This window comes from Rhineura floridana, chromosome 15 (genome assembly GCF_030035675.1).
Source record: "Rhineura floridana isolate rRhiFlo1 chromosome 15, rRhiFlo1.hap2, whole genome shotgun sequence".
NCBI classification, from domain to species: domain Eukaryota; kingdom Metazoa; phylum Chordata; class Lepidosauria; order Squamata; family Rhineuridae; genus Rhineura; species Rhineura floridana.
This window is the reverse complement of record NC_084494.1, coordinates 12,612,168-12,628,760: the sequence shown is the minus strand read 5'-3', so window position 1 is coordinate 12,628,760 and position 16,593 is coordinate 12,612,168. Positions and strand designations below refer to the sequence as shown.

Sequence of the window (16,593 nt, the reverse complement as noted above, 5' to 3'; positions counted from 1 at the left end):
GAATGTTCAAAAAGGATATGTACCGTATCTGTGAGCGAGCCAGTGTCACGGGTGATGTTGACGTCCTCCATGGCCACCGAAGAAGTGTTGCCAATGTCCAACAAGAGTGGGTCTGCAATGCAAGGCGTATCCACTTTGCCCACGATCTGTCCTTGGATGGCTGTCCCCAGGACTGTCCCGAGCACTTCCACAGTCATGCCTGTAGGAAAGGAATGCATAAGCTGTGGTTAGGCTAACAAGGTTAGGGTTTCATTGCCCCACTGACATGGAGACACCAGCCACCGCTGTACAAAACCCAGTTTGCCCAACAGTCACAAGTGGTTAATTAAACCCATTTCTAGGTTAACCCGTTTAGCAACTGACAATGTATTGTGCGAAAGGCATTCAATCATCTGCTGATGATTTCCAAATAGCATGCACTTAAGATGGATAATCCCAAGTCCTGGAGGACAGAACCAGTGTGGTGTTATCATGAGGACCAGAAAGACCAAGACTCAAATTCCTGCTCAATCACAAATCTCATCAGGTGATTTTGAGCTAGTCGGTATCTCTCAGCGTAGCCTAACCTACCTCATTGGGTTGTTGTGAGGCTAAAATGCAAGAGGGGGAGAAACATGTATGCTGCTTTGAGTTTCTTGGAGGAAAGGTAGGATATAAATGTAGTAAATATAAACAGAATTTATTCTCACATTTCCTTGCTGTTAGACAGGATTCCTTCAGAACACAGTAGGAAAACTGGAGCCATAAAGGACGTGAATTGCAACTCAAAGCCTTTTCTTGCAGGGGTGAGGCTTATGTTTTGGTTTCTGGTCTAAAGTTCCAAATTGTGATAACATGAAGAGGTAGAATTCTGGTGTTTACCACCGTAGCCAGAGTGTGTAGAATTTAATTTTTAATGATCAGCCATGTAAAAAAAAGCTCTTCATACAGTAAACTAGCACAGCAGGAAGAAGCCTACATTCAGTGGGCTAATTTACTACATGCAGGGAGATTGCAAGCGAGGGGTGTGCAATTTTTTTTATAGTGTCCCCACTGCTTAAAAAGGAAGCCCTGTATGTAGTAAACCAACACATCAAAAAGAAGAGTTTAGCCTAGCCTTCTTCTCAATATACAGTTTGCTGCATGCAGAATCATTCAGAAAACACACACACAAACTTCACATTTACAGTTTTAAGTGGCACAACCCAGAATTCCATCACATCAATTTGCTTAATGTACAGTACAGAACAGCCCTAAATCAATATAAGAAGCTCCTTTGCGTCTATTCCAAGGAACTCAAGGGCGTTGAACTTGCTGGAATTTAGAAGAGAGCATTTAGGAAGACCTGTATAGATCTGCTGAGAAGAGAGGGGATTTGGATAGAAATTTATTCACACATACACACCAGGAGCTCAACGGTCTGTTTTCATTGCAAAAATGACTTTTGAATGCAGCAGCACCTTTTATTTTCCAGAACCGTCCTGCGCAATTCATCCAGGATGGCTAAATGCAATCATGAAGCACAAGCCTTGCAAACGTGTTCTTCCTGTCTTAAGCAGACACGGAGAAGTGGATAGGAACAGCCTTGTGAAAGCTTTCCCTTTTCCAGCAAGTTGCTTGGGCTCACAGAGTACACCTTCCTGCATGTACGCCACGCAATCAGCAGTGTCCTTATAGGCCGCCAGCTATAGCAAGCAGAGGCACACGCCCAAACTCTCAAGCCTACGCATGCAACCAACTGGGACGTAGGAGCAGATTTCATGCTGCCCTCCCAGCAATTATGCAGTAAGAAAGAGTACAGCTTCGCTGGAGCAAGAAGGAAAGGGAAGGATTACACAGATTACAGAACAAAGGGGGCAAAAGCCTTTCAATATCAGAGAGGGGGGGCGGAGGCTCTTACGATAGGCAGTGGCAGAATCCCGCTCACTCTGCTCCCTGCTGATGAACATGGTGAGGGCTGAGTAGGGAACATGGAAACACTGCAAAGGAGAACAAACAAGGAAAAGTGAGACCATTTGTCCAAACTGCACTTACTATTTATTTTATTTATTACATTTCTATCCCGCCCTTCCTCCCAGAAGGAGCCCACAGCAGCAAACATACACACCAGAACGGCTCTGAAACATCTTAAAAAGCAATTCCAACACAGACGCAGACTGGGATAAGGTCTCTAGTTAAAAGGCTTGTTGAAAGAGGAAGGTCTTCAGTAGGTGCTGAAAAGATAACAGAGATGACGCCTGTCTAATATTTAAAGGGAGGGAATTCCACAGGGTAGGTGCCACCACACTAAAGGTCAGCTTCCTATGTGGTGCGGAACAGACCTCCTGACAAGATGGTATCTGGAGGAGGCCCTCACCTGCAGAGCACAGTGATCGACTGGGTATAGAAGGGATAAGACGGTCTTTCAGGTATCCTGGTCCCAAGCTGTATAAGGCTTTGTACACCAAGGCTAGAACCTTGAACTTGGCCTGGTAGCTAATATATACAAGGTGTATGGTATTTTTGGAGGATACATGAGGCAGAGGAAATGATGAAGAAGATTAGCTGAGCAAAGCTCTGGGGCTTGGTGCATGCCAGACTTCTTAAGCTTCCTGCTGGACAGGCCAAGCACTTCAAAACAGGATAGACTTTGGAGAATGCTCAGCTTGCAAAATCAGGGTATAACACCAGATTTGTCCATCTTCCACTGATTAGATCAACCGGGCTCCCTCCCTGTGGTGAACACATACGCCCCTACGCCTCCTCAGACATGGGATTATGAAAACTGGGCCAAGACATGCAATGCCATGTGGCAAGCACATATCATAGTAGCAAATGTCCTAGATCCTTCTCAGTGGTGCTAGGTTAGGCCTTTCCTGTTTACTACAAGTTTTATGCAACACCATGAGGGCTAGGCACTTAGGTGCAAACCAGGCCAACATACACACACCTTCATACATAAATATGGCATGAACTTTTTGTTCAGCTTTATTTGTTTACTGATCTGTCTAAGAGATTTATACTCTGCTTTTTGAGGAAACCCTTCCCAAAATGACTTACAAGATTTTAACACACAAAATCCATTTAATAAAACCATTTAAAACACATAATCGGCAGCAAACAAAATAGTGTTTATACGCGCATGTGACCAACTGTGGATTGCCTAAAGACTACTACGGGGTTCACACACCTCTATGACAACTCTGTCTAGTGCTTTTTTTGGTGTGTGACAGCACTCACTGGTATGGAGTACGGGCACCTCTCTTTTTTGCTGCCCAAGGCAACTTTTTGGCACTTTTATCAAGATATGATTGTGTGTATCAGCAGCACAAAAGCAGGACTACAGCTGAACATCAAGAAGACTGAAGTAATGACAACAGAAGATTTATGTAACTTCAAAGCTGATAATGAGGAGATTGAACTTGTCAAGGATTATCAATACCTTGACACAGTCATTAACCAAACTGGAGGCAATAGTCAAGAAATCAGAAGAAGGCTAGGACTGGGGAGGGCAGCTATAAGACAACTAGAAAAGGTCCTCAAATGCAAAGGTGTATCACTGAACACTAAAGTCAGGATCATTCAGACCATGGTATTCCCCATCTCTATGTATGGATGTGTAGGGGCTATTGAGACTGCAAACTATGTTTTACTAGAATGTGTATATAATAATCTCCACAGACGATTTATTACCCCTTTTCTTCAGAATTTGCTGGGTAGGGACGTAACTTCCTATGTGCATTATTTTTTTGCAGACACAGATTCTCATATTACATATAAGGTCGCGGGGTTTTTTTGCTGCAGTGATCGACTTACGCAAAGTACTTATAAGCCAGAGACTGCCGCACCTTGCAGCATCTGCCTAAATGTATATGCATACTTTTAGTGGCTACTGTATAGTTAACCCTGTTTTGTAATATCTATGTCTGTCTATGTCTGTATGATATATCTTTCTGGTCATTGACCGTTATAAACTTACTATTACTATTACTATGTATGGATGTGAAAGTTGGACAGTGAAAAAAGTGGATAAGAGAAAAATCAATCATTTGAAATATGGTGTTGGAGGAGAGCTTTGTGCATACCATGGACTGTGAAAAAGACAAATAATTGGGTGTTTGAACAAATTAAACTAGAACTATCACTAGAAGCTAAAATGATGAAACTGAGGTTATCATACTTCGGACACATAATGAGAAGACAGGATTCACTAGAAAAGACAATAATGCTGGGAAAAACAGAAGGAAGTAGAAAAAGAGGAAGACCAAAGAAGAGATGTATTGATTTCATAAAGGAAGCAACAGACCTGAACTTACAAGATCTGAACAGGGTGGTTTACAACAGATGCTACTGGAGGTTGCAGATTCATAGGGTCACCATAAGTCGTAATTGACTTGAAGGCACATAACAGACACACACCAGCACCTCATTTTTTAAAAAAACGAAAAAAAGCAATGGCTTTGTCCCATCTATAATCAGTTTCACTTTTCATGCTGTTAGGTGCTGTACAGGGAGTAAAGCACCAAAGAACAGAAAGGCAACTCAGAAACAGAGGTGGGTTCCCACCTTGCAGGCCAGCTTTGACAGATTGACCGGGACAATTCACCTAGACAGCAGATGATTGGTGGGTGGGTTGTCCCATCCCCCTATCAAAGCACCTTGCACTGCAGTTCTCAAGCACCTGACAGCTGGTTGGTTGCTGGGCACTTGGGAATGGCAGCAGAAGCGACCAAGGAACTCAAGGATGCTGAACCTGCCGGAATTTAGAACAGAACAGGTAGCCAGGCCAAAGAAGTCACCTATTTAGATCTGCTGAGAAGAGAGGGGGTGTGGGATGGAAATTTATTCGCCACCACCCAAGGAGCTTAACGTCCTATTTTCGTTGCAAAATGCCCAGCACAGAACTGGCAAAGCCGCTTTCTGCAAGGATCAGCTGCAGATCCACGGGGAAATTGGTTGCGCAGCCAATCCAGCAAGATTAAAACCACTGTCCGTCAACTGAAGGACAGTGACTTCAACCCTATTTTCTGCAAGGATTGGCTGTGCCGCCAGTGGGAAACTTGATTGCAAAGCTAATCAAGCTGCACCTCTGCTGGCCCTGACATAGGATGTCAGATGAGAGGCAGGCAGGTGTGGTTGGGGAAGATGGCCTTATGGGCCTGTGATGTTCATGTATTAGTGTATATATGGTAAGTGCTGTTTGTATAGGAGATACATGGTAAGAGGAATGAAAGAGGAGGGGGGAGTGAATGGGCAGTAGAATGCTGGATGATTGGCTGAGTGTTTAGAATGGCTGAGGATATAAATGGAAGGATGACAGTTAAATCTGGCTGGACGGTGGACGTGAGTGGGTTGTTTTGGTCGGTTTTTGAGAGGAGATTGGGTGGAGAGTTGGTGGATGTGAGGAGAGTGTGGAGTTCGGATTAATACTAAGACCAGTACCTCAGGAATAGATGAAACCATATGCTTAAGTGCCTTTATAAAGTAATCTTTGTTTCTCTGTTATTTAATAAATATATTTGGTTTACCAAAGGCCTGATCCTTGGCTGGGGTTCCACAGACCAGAAGGGAGGGTAAGGTAAATACCAAGGCTGAAGGGTAACAAATGGTGGCAGCGGTGAAGAGAATAACACCACAAGTATTCAGAGCAAACCAGGATTATCTGCATTGATACAAAGGGATTGGGACATCTTAAGCACGCAGTCACAGAGGTAACCTGATAGAGAGACTCAGGCAGAGTCTCTGGGAATATGGGTTATAGGACGTGACTGGTGGTGCTGCCTAGCAGGGGGATCTGGTGAGGTCTATGCTAGAGCGGGGAGAGAAACCATAAAAAAGGACAGTCCGGACTGGTGGAGTCTCTGGTGGTGCCTAGTGACAGGCAGTAACCACGAGCAGGTAGGAACCTGACAGGGAGAGCCAGGGAAGGGCATCACATGTGGTGGCAGTAGCGGTGGGATACGAACAAAGGAGACTACGTCACAGGTGTTGGCTGTAGCGGTGGTACGAATACTAGAGAATCCCTAACAGTGGTGTGGCAAACATAAATAACAAAACAAGATTACTTGTGAGAGTGACTGGCAAAGAGTGTGTGGCAAAGAGTGAGTGAACTCAAACACCATGGTTGAATATAAAAAAATGAAAAGAGAGGAGCTGGTGGAGAAGTGCATAACATTCAATTTACCTCACGAGGGTAAAGGGGTAGATGAATTGAGGGTAGCACTTATAGGATTTGCAACTGCCCAGCAAAAACAACCTGTCAGGGAAGAGACCCCAGAAGGATACTTAAGCAATCCCGCTTATATAGAGTATTTGAGAGAGAAGTTAAGATGGGAGGCTGAGGAAAAAGACAAACAGCGACAGTTAGGAACTGAGAAGTTGAGGATGGAAACTGAGAGACTGAGGATGGAAGCTGATGGGAAAGATAAACAGCGAGAGTTAGAAACTGAGAAGTTGAGGATGGAAACTGAGAGAATGAGAGTGGATGCTGAGATACAAGGGGAAAGATTAAAATTGGATAGAGAGAAATTTCACTCTGAGGAGACAAGGAAAGACAGAGATGGAGCAAAAATAAAAATTACTCCAAAGGACTTTGCTGTGTATGAGCCTGGTCAAGATCCTCAGATTTATCTCACAACCTTTGAAAAGGCAGCTCAGTTGTGGGGGCTACCTGAAGATAAATACATGCAGTATTTATCAAACCTGATCAAAGGGGAATTGGCAGAGGTATACCAATATTTCCCCTCAGACAGGCCCGTCACCTATGCTGAGTTTAAAGAGGCAGTCTACAAAAGATTCAGACTGGGACCTGACTATTTTAGAAAGTTATTCCGAAACTGTCACATCCAAGCAGGGAGGTCTTTTGTTGAACTGGGAGCAAAGCTGATGGATATATTTGGAAAGTGGATGAGTAGTGCCAAAGCTCAGTCAGTGGAAGAGGTGAAAAGCCCCATGATACTGGATCAATTATACCATCAGTTACCACCAGAAATAAGGCTCCTGGTCAAAGACCGTTCCCCTACATCGGTGCAGGAGGCCGCAGAGATGGCGGATCACTTTGCCTCCAATAGAACTGGCTGGGTGGGGAAAACATCAAGAGATTTTAAACCCAGACCATATAGTGGCGGCAGAAAGGATGTGGTACCACAGCGAGTGAGTCTTCCAGTAAAATCTGAAGGGCACAGGACACCCCAGAGTGGATCTGTGTACCCTAAAACAGAGGAGAAATTATGCTATAAATGTGGTAGACTGGGGCACCTACGTTTTCAATGTGAGGTTGCCAACCCCATTAGTAATCCTGCTCAGGCAAGGGCAGTAAAAATAGAACCAAAAGATCTAACCACGAAAAAGGTTCAGTTCTGCCAGATAAACTGGACAGAAGTAACAGACCTTGATTCAAGTCTGAGAGAGGAAGTGAGTGTACAAGGGGCAAATTATTGGGCATTGCTTGATACTGGTGCCGCTCAGACGTTACTGAGGCCAGATTTAATAAAATCTGAGGAAATATTACCTCAGGAAACTGTGACTATTCAAGGAGTGAGGGGTAGACCAGAAAGCTTGCCTATGGCCCTAGTGAAAATGGAGTGGAGAGGCCGAGAGGGCAAATATAAAGTAGGTATTAATGCCCAACAACAAGAACCAGTGATACTGGGAAGAGATGTTATGGGGGCACAAGGGAAAATATATGTGGTGACCAGACAGCAACTTGGCAGAGAAACAGAAGCCATGTTAAAAGGGGCTGAAGGAAACAGGGTGGAATCTGTTTGCGAGCCTCAGGTCACCATAGCAACCCTTGGCAGGCCTGCTGAAGGAGACAAACTGTATCAAATGGTCTCTGGGGAAGAGTCAGAGCATTTCAGAGAAGAACTGGATAAGGATACCAGTTTGAAGCAAATAAAGGAGCAAGCCTTGACCCAACAGATTCCTTTCACTGACAAACTGAGGAATCAAGTTGTGTGTGAGAATGGGATTTTATATAGACTGTGGATGCCTGCTGAGAGAAAGGATGAATGTGAACCAGTGAAGCAATTGATAGTACCTAGCAAATACAGAACCAGATTGCTAGAGGTAGCCGACGATGTCCCATGTGCAGGACATCTGGGAATAAAAAAGACCAAGAGGAGATTGGCTGTGCACTATTATTGGTCACACATCTCCAAAGATGTAAAACAACATTGTCTATCTTGTGGTATATGCCAAAAGGTGGGAAAAAGTGGAGTAAAGACTAAGGCACCCTTAAAGCCCCTTCCTATAATTGGACAACCCTTTTATAGACTGGGAATAGATTTGGTGGGCCCTTTTTCGAAACCCACAAGGCATGGCAAGAAATATCTATTGGTGGTGGTGGATTTTGCCACCAGGTACCCAGACGCAGAAGCACTAAGATCTGTAGAAGCCCCTGTAGTGGCAGAGGCTTTATTAAAAATCTTTATGAGGCTGGGTTTCCCTCATGAAGTGCTGACGGATCAAGGCAGTGTATTCATGGGAGAAGTGATGCAATGTATGTGGAAATGTTGTGGTCTAAAACATCTAAAGACCACTACTTACCATCCCGCCACTAATGGGCTAACAGAGAGATTCAATGGCGTTTTGAAGGGCATGATAAGAAGCTATGTTCAAGATCACCCACAAGACTGGGATGAACGTTTGGGATGCTTCTTATTTGCATACAGAGAAGTCCCTCAAGAGTCAACAGGCTACTCACCCTTTGAACTGATGTTCACTAGAAAAGTGAGGGGACCTTTGGAACTGTTAAAAAATTCATGGGAAGGAACCCTGGGAGAGTACAAAACAACTGTAGTAGATTTTGTATTGGAATTCCGCAATAAATTAACATCAATGATGGAAGTAGTGAAAGAGAATTTGAGTCAAGCACAGGAGAAGCAAAGTATGACAGAACAGCCAGGGAACGTGTGTATGATGTGGGAGATATGGTTATGGCGTTCATACCCAGGAAACATGACAAATTACAGGCTAGCTGGGAAGGACCATATACCATAAGAGAAAGGCTTGACAGTGACATATGTAATCACCACAGACCAATTAAAAAAAAGCAAAGTGGTTCATGTAAATATGTTAAAGCCTTACCATACCAGGGATGCAAAGGTGTTGCAAGTTACCTTATTCCCTGAGGGAAGTGGGCCTGAACTTCCAGATTTGGTACAGGAAAGCAAAGACAAAGGAGGGGTAGATCAATTGGAATGGTCAGAGGAGGTGCAGGAGGAAGTAAGAGAAGAGATTCTGAGAGTGTTGAAAAACTATGGGGATCTCTTTAGCAATAAACCTGGCCGAACCAGTATAGCCAAACATTCCATTGATACTGGAGATCATGCCCCAATCAGATCTATGCCGTACCGTGTGAATGGGAAAGTTTTGAGTGAGATCAAAAAGGAGGTCGAAGATATGCTGGAACTAGGAGTGATCAGGGAATCTATCAGTCCCTGGGCCTCAAGTATTGTCCTGGTTCCGAAAAAAGATGGAACGACAAGATTTTGCATTGATTATCGGCTAATCAATAAAATTACTGTCCCAGATGCGTATCCTATGCCTAGGGTAGACGCAATGTTAGAGTTATTGGGGGCAGCAACCATTATCTCTACGATAGATCTCTGTAAGGGATTTTGGCAAATGAAACTAGACGAGCAATCCAGAGCCAAAACTGCCTTCAGTACACCAGATGGGTTATATGAGTTTGTGACCTTACCCATGGGACTAAGGAACTCACCAAGTTCGTTTCAGAGGCTAATCAATACTGTGTTGTGAGCAGAGCTTGGAAAAGTTACTTTTTTGAACTACAACTCCCATCAGCCCTAGGCAACATGGCCACTGGATTAGGCTGATGGGAGCTGTAGTTCAAAAAAGTAACTTTTCCAAGCTCTGGTTGCGAGGCATGGCAGATTTTGCAGTGGCCTATATCGATGACGTGGCCATTTTTAGCAAGTCGGTGCCTGAGCATGTCCAACACCTGACAACAGTATTAGAGGCATTAAGAAAGGCAGGCCTCACAATAAAAGCGAAGAAATGCCAGTTTGGGTTGAAGGAGGTGGTCTATTTAGGACATAAGGTGGGGAGTGGGAAAATCACCCCCTTATGGAGCAAGGTGGAGGCAATACAAGCGTGGCCTATCCCCTTAACCAAAAAGCAAGTTAGGGCATTTCTAGGTGTGGCTGGTTTTTATAGGAAGTTTGTGAAAAATTTTGGGGAAATTGCAACCCCATTGCATGAATTGACAAAGAAAAAGTGTTCTGAGCGTGTGGTATGGACGGATGAATGTCAGAAGGCTTTTGATCTGCTGAAGCAAGCCTTGTGCCAAGGACCCATATTAATAGCACCAGACTATGAGCAACCATTCATCGTGGCTACAGATGCGTCAGACCTCGCGCTGGGAGTCGTCTTGCTGCAGGAGAGAGAAGGCACCAGACATCCAGTGGCGTATCTGAGTCGCAAGCTGACGCCGAGGGAGAAAAACTATTCGTCAGTCCAAAAGGAGTGCCTAGAGGTCGTGTGGGGACTGAATAAGTTGCGCCCATACGTGTGGGGACGAAGATTCACGGTAACAACGGATCATCGGGCCTTGTTATGGTTACAGACTATGAAAAACCATAATACCATTCTGCAGAGGTGGTCCTGGGCCCTACAAGACTATCAAGTGGACTTCCAGTTCATCAAAGGCAAGGACAATGTATTGGCCGATGGACTGTCAAGGCAGGTGGCTGGGACTGCAGTGACGTGACCAGACGGAGGAACAAAGAAAGACATTTTCCCCAGAGAGACTTGTTTTATTTGTTAACGCGGCGTATGAATCCTGGAACAGGAATAATACTCTGCCGTTATTTTAAGGGGGGGGAAATGTGATGTTCATGTATTAGTGTATATATGGTAAGTGCTGTTTGTATAGGAGATACATGGTAAGTGGAATGAAAGAGGAGGGGGGAGTGAATGGGCAGTAGAATGCTGGATGATTGGCTGAGTGTTTAGAATGGCTGAGGATATAAATGGAAGGATGACAGTTAAATCTGGCTGGACGGTGGACGTGAGTGGGTTGTTTTGGTCGGTTTTTGAGAGGAGATTGGGTGGAGAGTTGGTGGATGTGAGGAGAGTGTGGAGTTCGGATTAATACTAAGACCAGTACCTCAGGAATAGATGAAACCATATGCTTAAGTGCCTTTATAAAGTAATCTTGTTATCTCTGTTATTTAATAAATATATTTGGTTTACCAAAGGCCTGATCCTTGGCTGGGGTTCCACAGACCAGAAGGGAGGGTAAGGTAAATACCAAGGCTGAAGGGTAACAAATGGTGGCAGCGGTGAAGAGAATAACACCACAAGTATTCAGAGCAAACCAGGATTATCTGCATTGATACAAAGGGATTGGGACAGTTTAAGCACGCAGTCACAGAGGTAACCTGATAGAGAGACTCAGACAGAGTCTCTGGGAATACGGGTTATAGGACGTGACTGGTGGTGCTGCCTAGCAGGGGGATCTGGTGAGGTCTATGCTAGAGCGGGGAGAGAAACCATAAAAAAGGACAGTCCGGACTGGTGGAGTCCCTGGTGGTGCCTAGTGACAGGCAGTAACCACGAGCAGGTAGGAACCTGACAGGGAGAGCCAGGGAAGGGCGTCACAGGGCCAAATTTGGTTTGTGGGCTGGAGGTGTCCCATCCCTGCTCAAAAGCAAAATACAGGCTGTGCACATAAAAGGCTATAGACACTCACCGTCACAAGGGTCTGGAAGATGCAGTAGAAGAAGAGATACCACATCACTTGCCCCCGAGCGATGTCAGGCACAAACCATATCAGGATGTAGGAGGTCACAGCAAAGGGAGTAGAGAATATAATCCTGTTGAAAATTAAAACAATATGAAATGTATTTTGGGGCTAGGGAGGTGGGGGAAGGAGGAGGAGTAAAAGTGCTTTGTGACCATCAATGTGATAGGATGGCTTCAAATGCAAAGGTTGTAGCCCATTGACCGCTATTATTATTATTATTATAAAATTATGTTATTGTCATTTATTAAATTTCGTACCCACCCTTTACCATAACATCCCGCGGGGGAGGGAATGCAATAAAATACATAATTATAAAACAAAACAGGTACACCCATAAGACAATAAAAATGTAAAAAAACAATTAAAAACAATTCCACATATGCAAATAATACAAACATATCAAGACAGTTCCAAATACAGATGCAGAATGGGATAAAGATCTCCCCTTTCTCCAGAACCTCTTTTGATTTTTTTTGTAGGACTCTCGGCCTAATAGAGCTTTCATCTTCCCATTCATTTCCATCGCTGCTGGTGGCCACAGCAACTCCTATCAGCGTAGGGGAGTTAAATCTGACTTCAACTGTGAACTTACTAGGGGGCCTTCGGAAAGCCACCATCTCAGAGTCCCCACTCTGAAACATAATTACATTGGCCTACTTTTGGGAAGGAAATGCCGACACTACCCACGGGAAGTATACGGTCAACTTGAAATCAGGCCAAGCATATTCCCTTTTCTCTTCAATATATGGCTGCAGCACTCTTGTGAGGCCTGCCTTATAGGTCGCAACCCATGTTTCAACTCCAAGGGATTAGATGACTTCAGCTTCCAGCCCTACACATTTATAATTCCAGGCCTGTCAGTGCTGGGGGGGTTTTTTGGGAGGGGGGGAGAGAAGAGAAGAGGCAAAGTTCCAGAGAGCACAAAGAACTGAGTAAGGTTTTGTGGAATAGGGCTTTGATCACACAGTCCCTCTCAATGAGGCAGCAGGAGACGGCCTGCTGAGCTTTAAAAACCTGCTGTGGGCAACAAAAAGGGATTTGGCAAGAAGGTTTGTCTACTCAAGGAGAGAGAAAAAATGTGCAAGGGAGAGGCAGGGAAAGTTTGCATGCTGTGCGTGAAATGAGAGAGAAGAAAAAATGAGGAACTAAACACCTCTTCCTCTACCCAAAGAGAGAGGAATTCACCGCCTTTCTCGCCCAAAGAGAGAGATTAGACTTATTTAACCGGCTTTCTTTGGTATGGATGTTTCATGCAAGAACACCCGATAAGGCAGGCATTTAAAACAGCCACCCGATGACTAAGAATCCGCTGTAGGTGAGCAACAGGAATAGCTTGACAGAAGTTGGCTTCAATTTCCATTTTAAGCCACAAAAAGCTAGCAGAGATAGGTGTGGATCGACAGGACCATTATCTGTGCAAGCTAGCAGCTTGGGTGGATTTGTTTGCAAGGTTGTTGTTATATGCCTTCAAGTCAATTCTGACTTATGGCAACCCTACGAATCTTGGATACATTCATAGGGTTTTCATGGTAAGAGGCATTCAGAGGTGGTTTACCATTGCCTTCCTCTAACCCTACAGCACTCGCTATTCCCAGGTGGTCTCCCATCCAAGTACTAACCAGGCCTGTCCCTGCTTAGCTTCTGAGATCAAACGAGATAGGGTGTGCTCAGGGTAGTATGGCCATAGGCACCTACACAAGTGGGGCCCTGCAAACATCACTAGGAAAGAGTGTGTGTGCGCGCAGAGAGAGGCAGAGACACTGTTGTAGCTCCTCTGCTTAGCTGTGAAGTGACCGACTCCAGAGGACAAGCACCTGCAACAGAACAGCTAGCCGCAGCACAGTGCAGCGCGCCAGGAAGATCCACTACAACCCCTCCTCTTGAGCAGAGAGTGTTCCAGCTCAAGCAAAGGGGCCTGAAGCAGCAACAGGAATCCAGCCACCGAACTTGCTTCACAGGCTGAAGGTTGGTCATGCTTAGGAGCAGAGGAAGCTGCCTTATACAGAGTCACACTTAGAACCAGCACCAGGCGCAACTGGGTCCTCGGGCACCAGCCTGCCCCGGGCTCGTGGTGCCATAACCCAACACTCCCCCATACAGGAGTTGGGGTCTAATAAGCCTGCTTGCACAGCCCACCTGCCTCTCATGTCATGTGCATGACATGCATGCCTGCCATCAGCCTGCACCCTGGGCTCCTACTGAGAGGAAGGGCGGGATATAACTCCAATAAATAAATAAATCAACCTGTTATCAGCCTGTCGTCAGGCCCTTAGGGAAGCCCCTGCCGCCCTCTTAGGTGATGGTAGGCATGCATGCACAGCACACAGCATTCACATTGATGGGAGAGGTAGGTGGGGAGTATGTGCGGGCTTATGAAGCCCGCACTGTCTGTAGTGGGAGTGTGTGCCTGGGATGCTGCAGCAGATCACGGAATAGGAATGCCACCATCCCACTTTAAGGAGGGCCCTCTGGGGCGCAGGGGGCCTTGGCCAGGGCCCAACCTGGCCTCCCTCTGCACTGGTCCTGGTTAGACTATTGGTCCATCTAGCTCAGTATGGCTGACACCACTGTTCTTCAGCCTTAGGTCCCCAGATGTTGTTGGACTACAACTCCCATCATCCCCAGACAGCATGGTCAATGGTCAGGAATGATGGGAGCTGTAGAACCCAAGGTTGAAGAACAGTGGTCGACCCCAGGTGTGGGGAACCTTTGGCCCTCCAGATGTTGCTGAACTACAACTCACAGGGTTGTTGTGAGTTGTCAATGTGGGCGGGGAGAGAACCAGGTATGCCGCCTTAAGCTCCTTGGAGGAATGCTGGTATAAAAATAAATCACAAAATTATGACCAGCAGGAGGCCTTAGCGGGCACGAAGGGGGTGTCTGAGGGAGCTGTGGTGCGCACAGATGCCATATTGGGGATTCCAGGTGCAGATATCCTAACTGTAGACCTTACATGCGAGAGTTGAGTGGTGGTGGTGGGCCCTAGTTATGATAGGATGCCAGTGTTGATTTAATACATGTTGCAGTGAAAAAGCTGTCCCTTGAAATACGTACATCCCTTTTCACCAAATGTTCACCAACAAGATTAAAGAAAAATTCCACAGCACGCCACAAATAATGACCGAGAGGAGGTAAACAATGGCGTCTCCTGAAGCATCGACAACTCGGGCTAAAGCTCTCCTCCTTAACCGGATCCCTAGCCCTTTATCATTTAATGCCTCCTGTGCCCCTCGCCCCCTAGGGAACCAGAGTGTGTTATGTGTGTTTTCTCTGCATCAAGGACATGTTGTTATCAATGGAAGTTCACCAGCACAGAGGAGCACATAGAGACAGGGGTTGGAGCGGGGCGAAGAGAAATATCCATTCACTCCCTAGAAGAGAGAGAATAACGCTTAACCAGTCATGTAGTGGCAAATTCAGAAGTGCAGGGCCCTTCATGAGAGTCACAGCCACACCCCCTCCCATCCTTTTTCTTCTCCTGCTGGATTGAGAATGAGATTCATGTTAATGCCTTCTCCCACAACAACAGGCATCCCTAGGAGCCAGTAAGGATGTGTTAGCTACTGAGAAGACTCTGCTCAGTAGCTAACTCACCTCTTTTTACTCAGAGTGGCTCCATTCAGCAGGAAAGAACAAGGAAGCACATTAGAAGCGGCTAACACACTCTCCTTTCATGTTGATTGGCTCATAGGATGCTGGAGACATAGCGATCCTGCTCCCAAAAACGTAAAGAGTCTAAGACCACCACCCCAAGACCCTGGACGGCTACACCCCTGCGCTTAACCCTTTTACAGAAACGGCCTGGTGAAGCTGTGCTTATGCTCAGTGTTATTAGCCCTATCAACATTTCCTAGCCCTTCCAAACCAAACAAGCGTGGGGAAACAGAGGCAAGGAGAGATGCAACCAAGCAAAGCTGAACAAGGCTACAATAAGGGAGCCTTTTGGCTTGGGGAAAGCATGGGAAGGGTTAACGCTCAAGCCGGGGGGGGGGGGGGAACAGGCCAGCTCATGTCTCCTTTCATTGGCAGAGATGCAACAAAGAAAAGCAGCACTGGTATACACCCTTCGATAACCAAACTCAAAACTGTGGGCACAGCTACAGGTTGCCAAGAGGGAGATCCGACATACAAGACCCAGCCCGTGGGGACACTCTCCTGCACAGACCTCACTGAAATTAACAGGAGCCAGGCAAAAGGACATGGACTCTCTTGCGCAGTTCTCACTCATTTCAATGTGCAGGACTATCATGTGGATTGTCCCCCCTGCATGTGAGAAAGTTGTATGCTGTTATTTGGATTTTCTGCCTTCTCAAGAACAAAACCCCAGTGGGGAGCCTGTGGGTCAGTCTTGACCCACCAGTGGGATCCAAGTTGGCCCATGAGGCTGTTCTCCATAAACCACACCCATCTATCAGCTGATGTCACTTGTGATGTTATCTCACGGGCTAGAGGGCGGAGTTAAATCCTGCATTGGCTGTGCATGCCTGTTCCCAGCACGACCAAAGCAGCAGGATTTAATCCCCTCCCGCTTTCAGCTGATAAATGGTGGGTTAAATCCTGCTCACTTTGAATGTGTGCACCTGTTCCCAGCTGAAAAGCAGGAGTTAAATCCTGCTCATTTGATCAGGATTCCATGCAAGCCACTTTCTGATATTGCACCCAAGGTCACTGTGATGTTATGTGATTGACAGGCGGCTGGCATTTGGCCCACAAGGCCAATCCTGATGAGGATCTGGCCCATGCAGCCAAGGTTTCCACCCTTGACCTATTGTGCCATCCTGAGAGGATATTTCATCCCCTCGAGCTTCAAGTTACCACACAGGAAAGAGGTCACACATGAAACAACGTTGCCTCGCCTCATGTGG

General features: G+C 45.8%; 1 protein-coding gene and 1 pseudogene across 2 annotated transcripts in view; both read right to left on the bottom strand.

Annotated features, from left to right (window-relative positions):
- The window catches only part of MFSD2A (MFSD2 lysolipid transporter A, lysophospholipid), a 62,275-nt gene that overhangs the window by 20,021 nt on the left and 25,661 nt on the right, over positions 1 to 16,593 (bottom strand). For both annotated transcript variants that reach the window (XM_061596603.1, XM_061596604.1), the window contains exons 4-6: positions 11,675 to 11,798; positions 1,880 to 1,958; positions 24 to 199 (exon numbers count right to left, since the gene is read on the bottom strand). In XM_061596603.1, the coding sequence (XP_061452587.1) occupies positions 24 to 199; positions 1,880 to 1,958; positions 11,675 to 11,798 (379 nt within the window). The remainder of the gene's footprint in view (positions 1 to 23; positions 200 to 1,879; positions 1,959 to 11,674; positions 11,799 to 16,593) is intronic.
- LOC133371072 (5S ribosomal RNA) lies at positions 13,299 to 13,417 on the bottom strand (annotated as a pseudogene).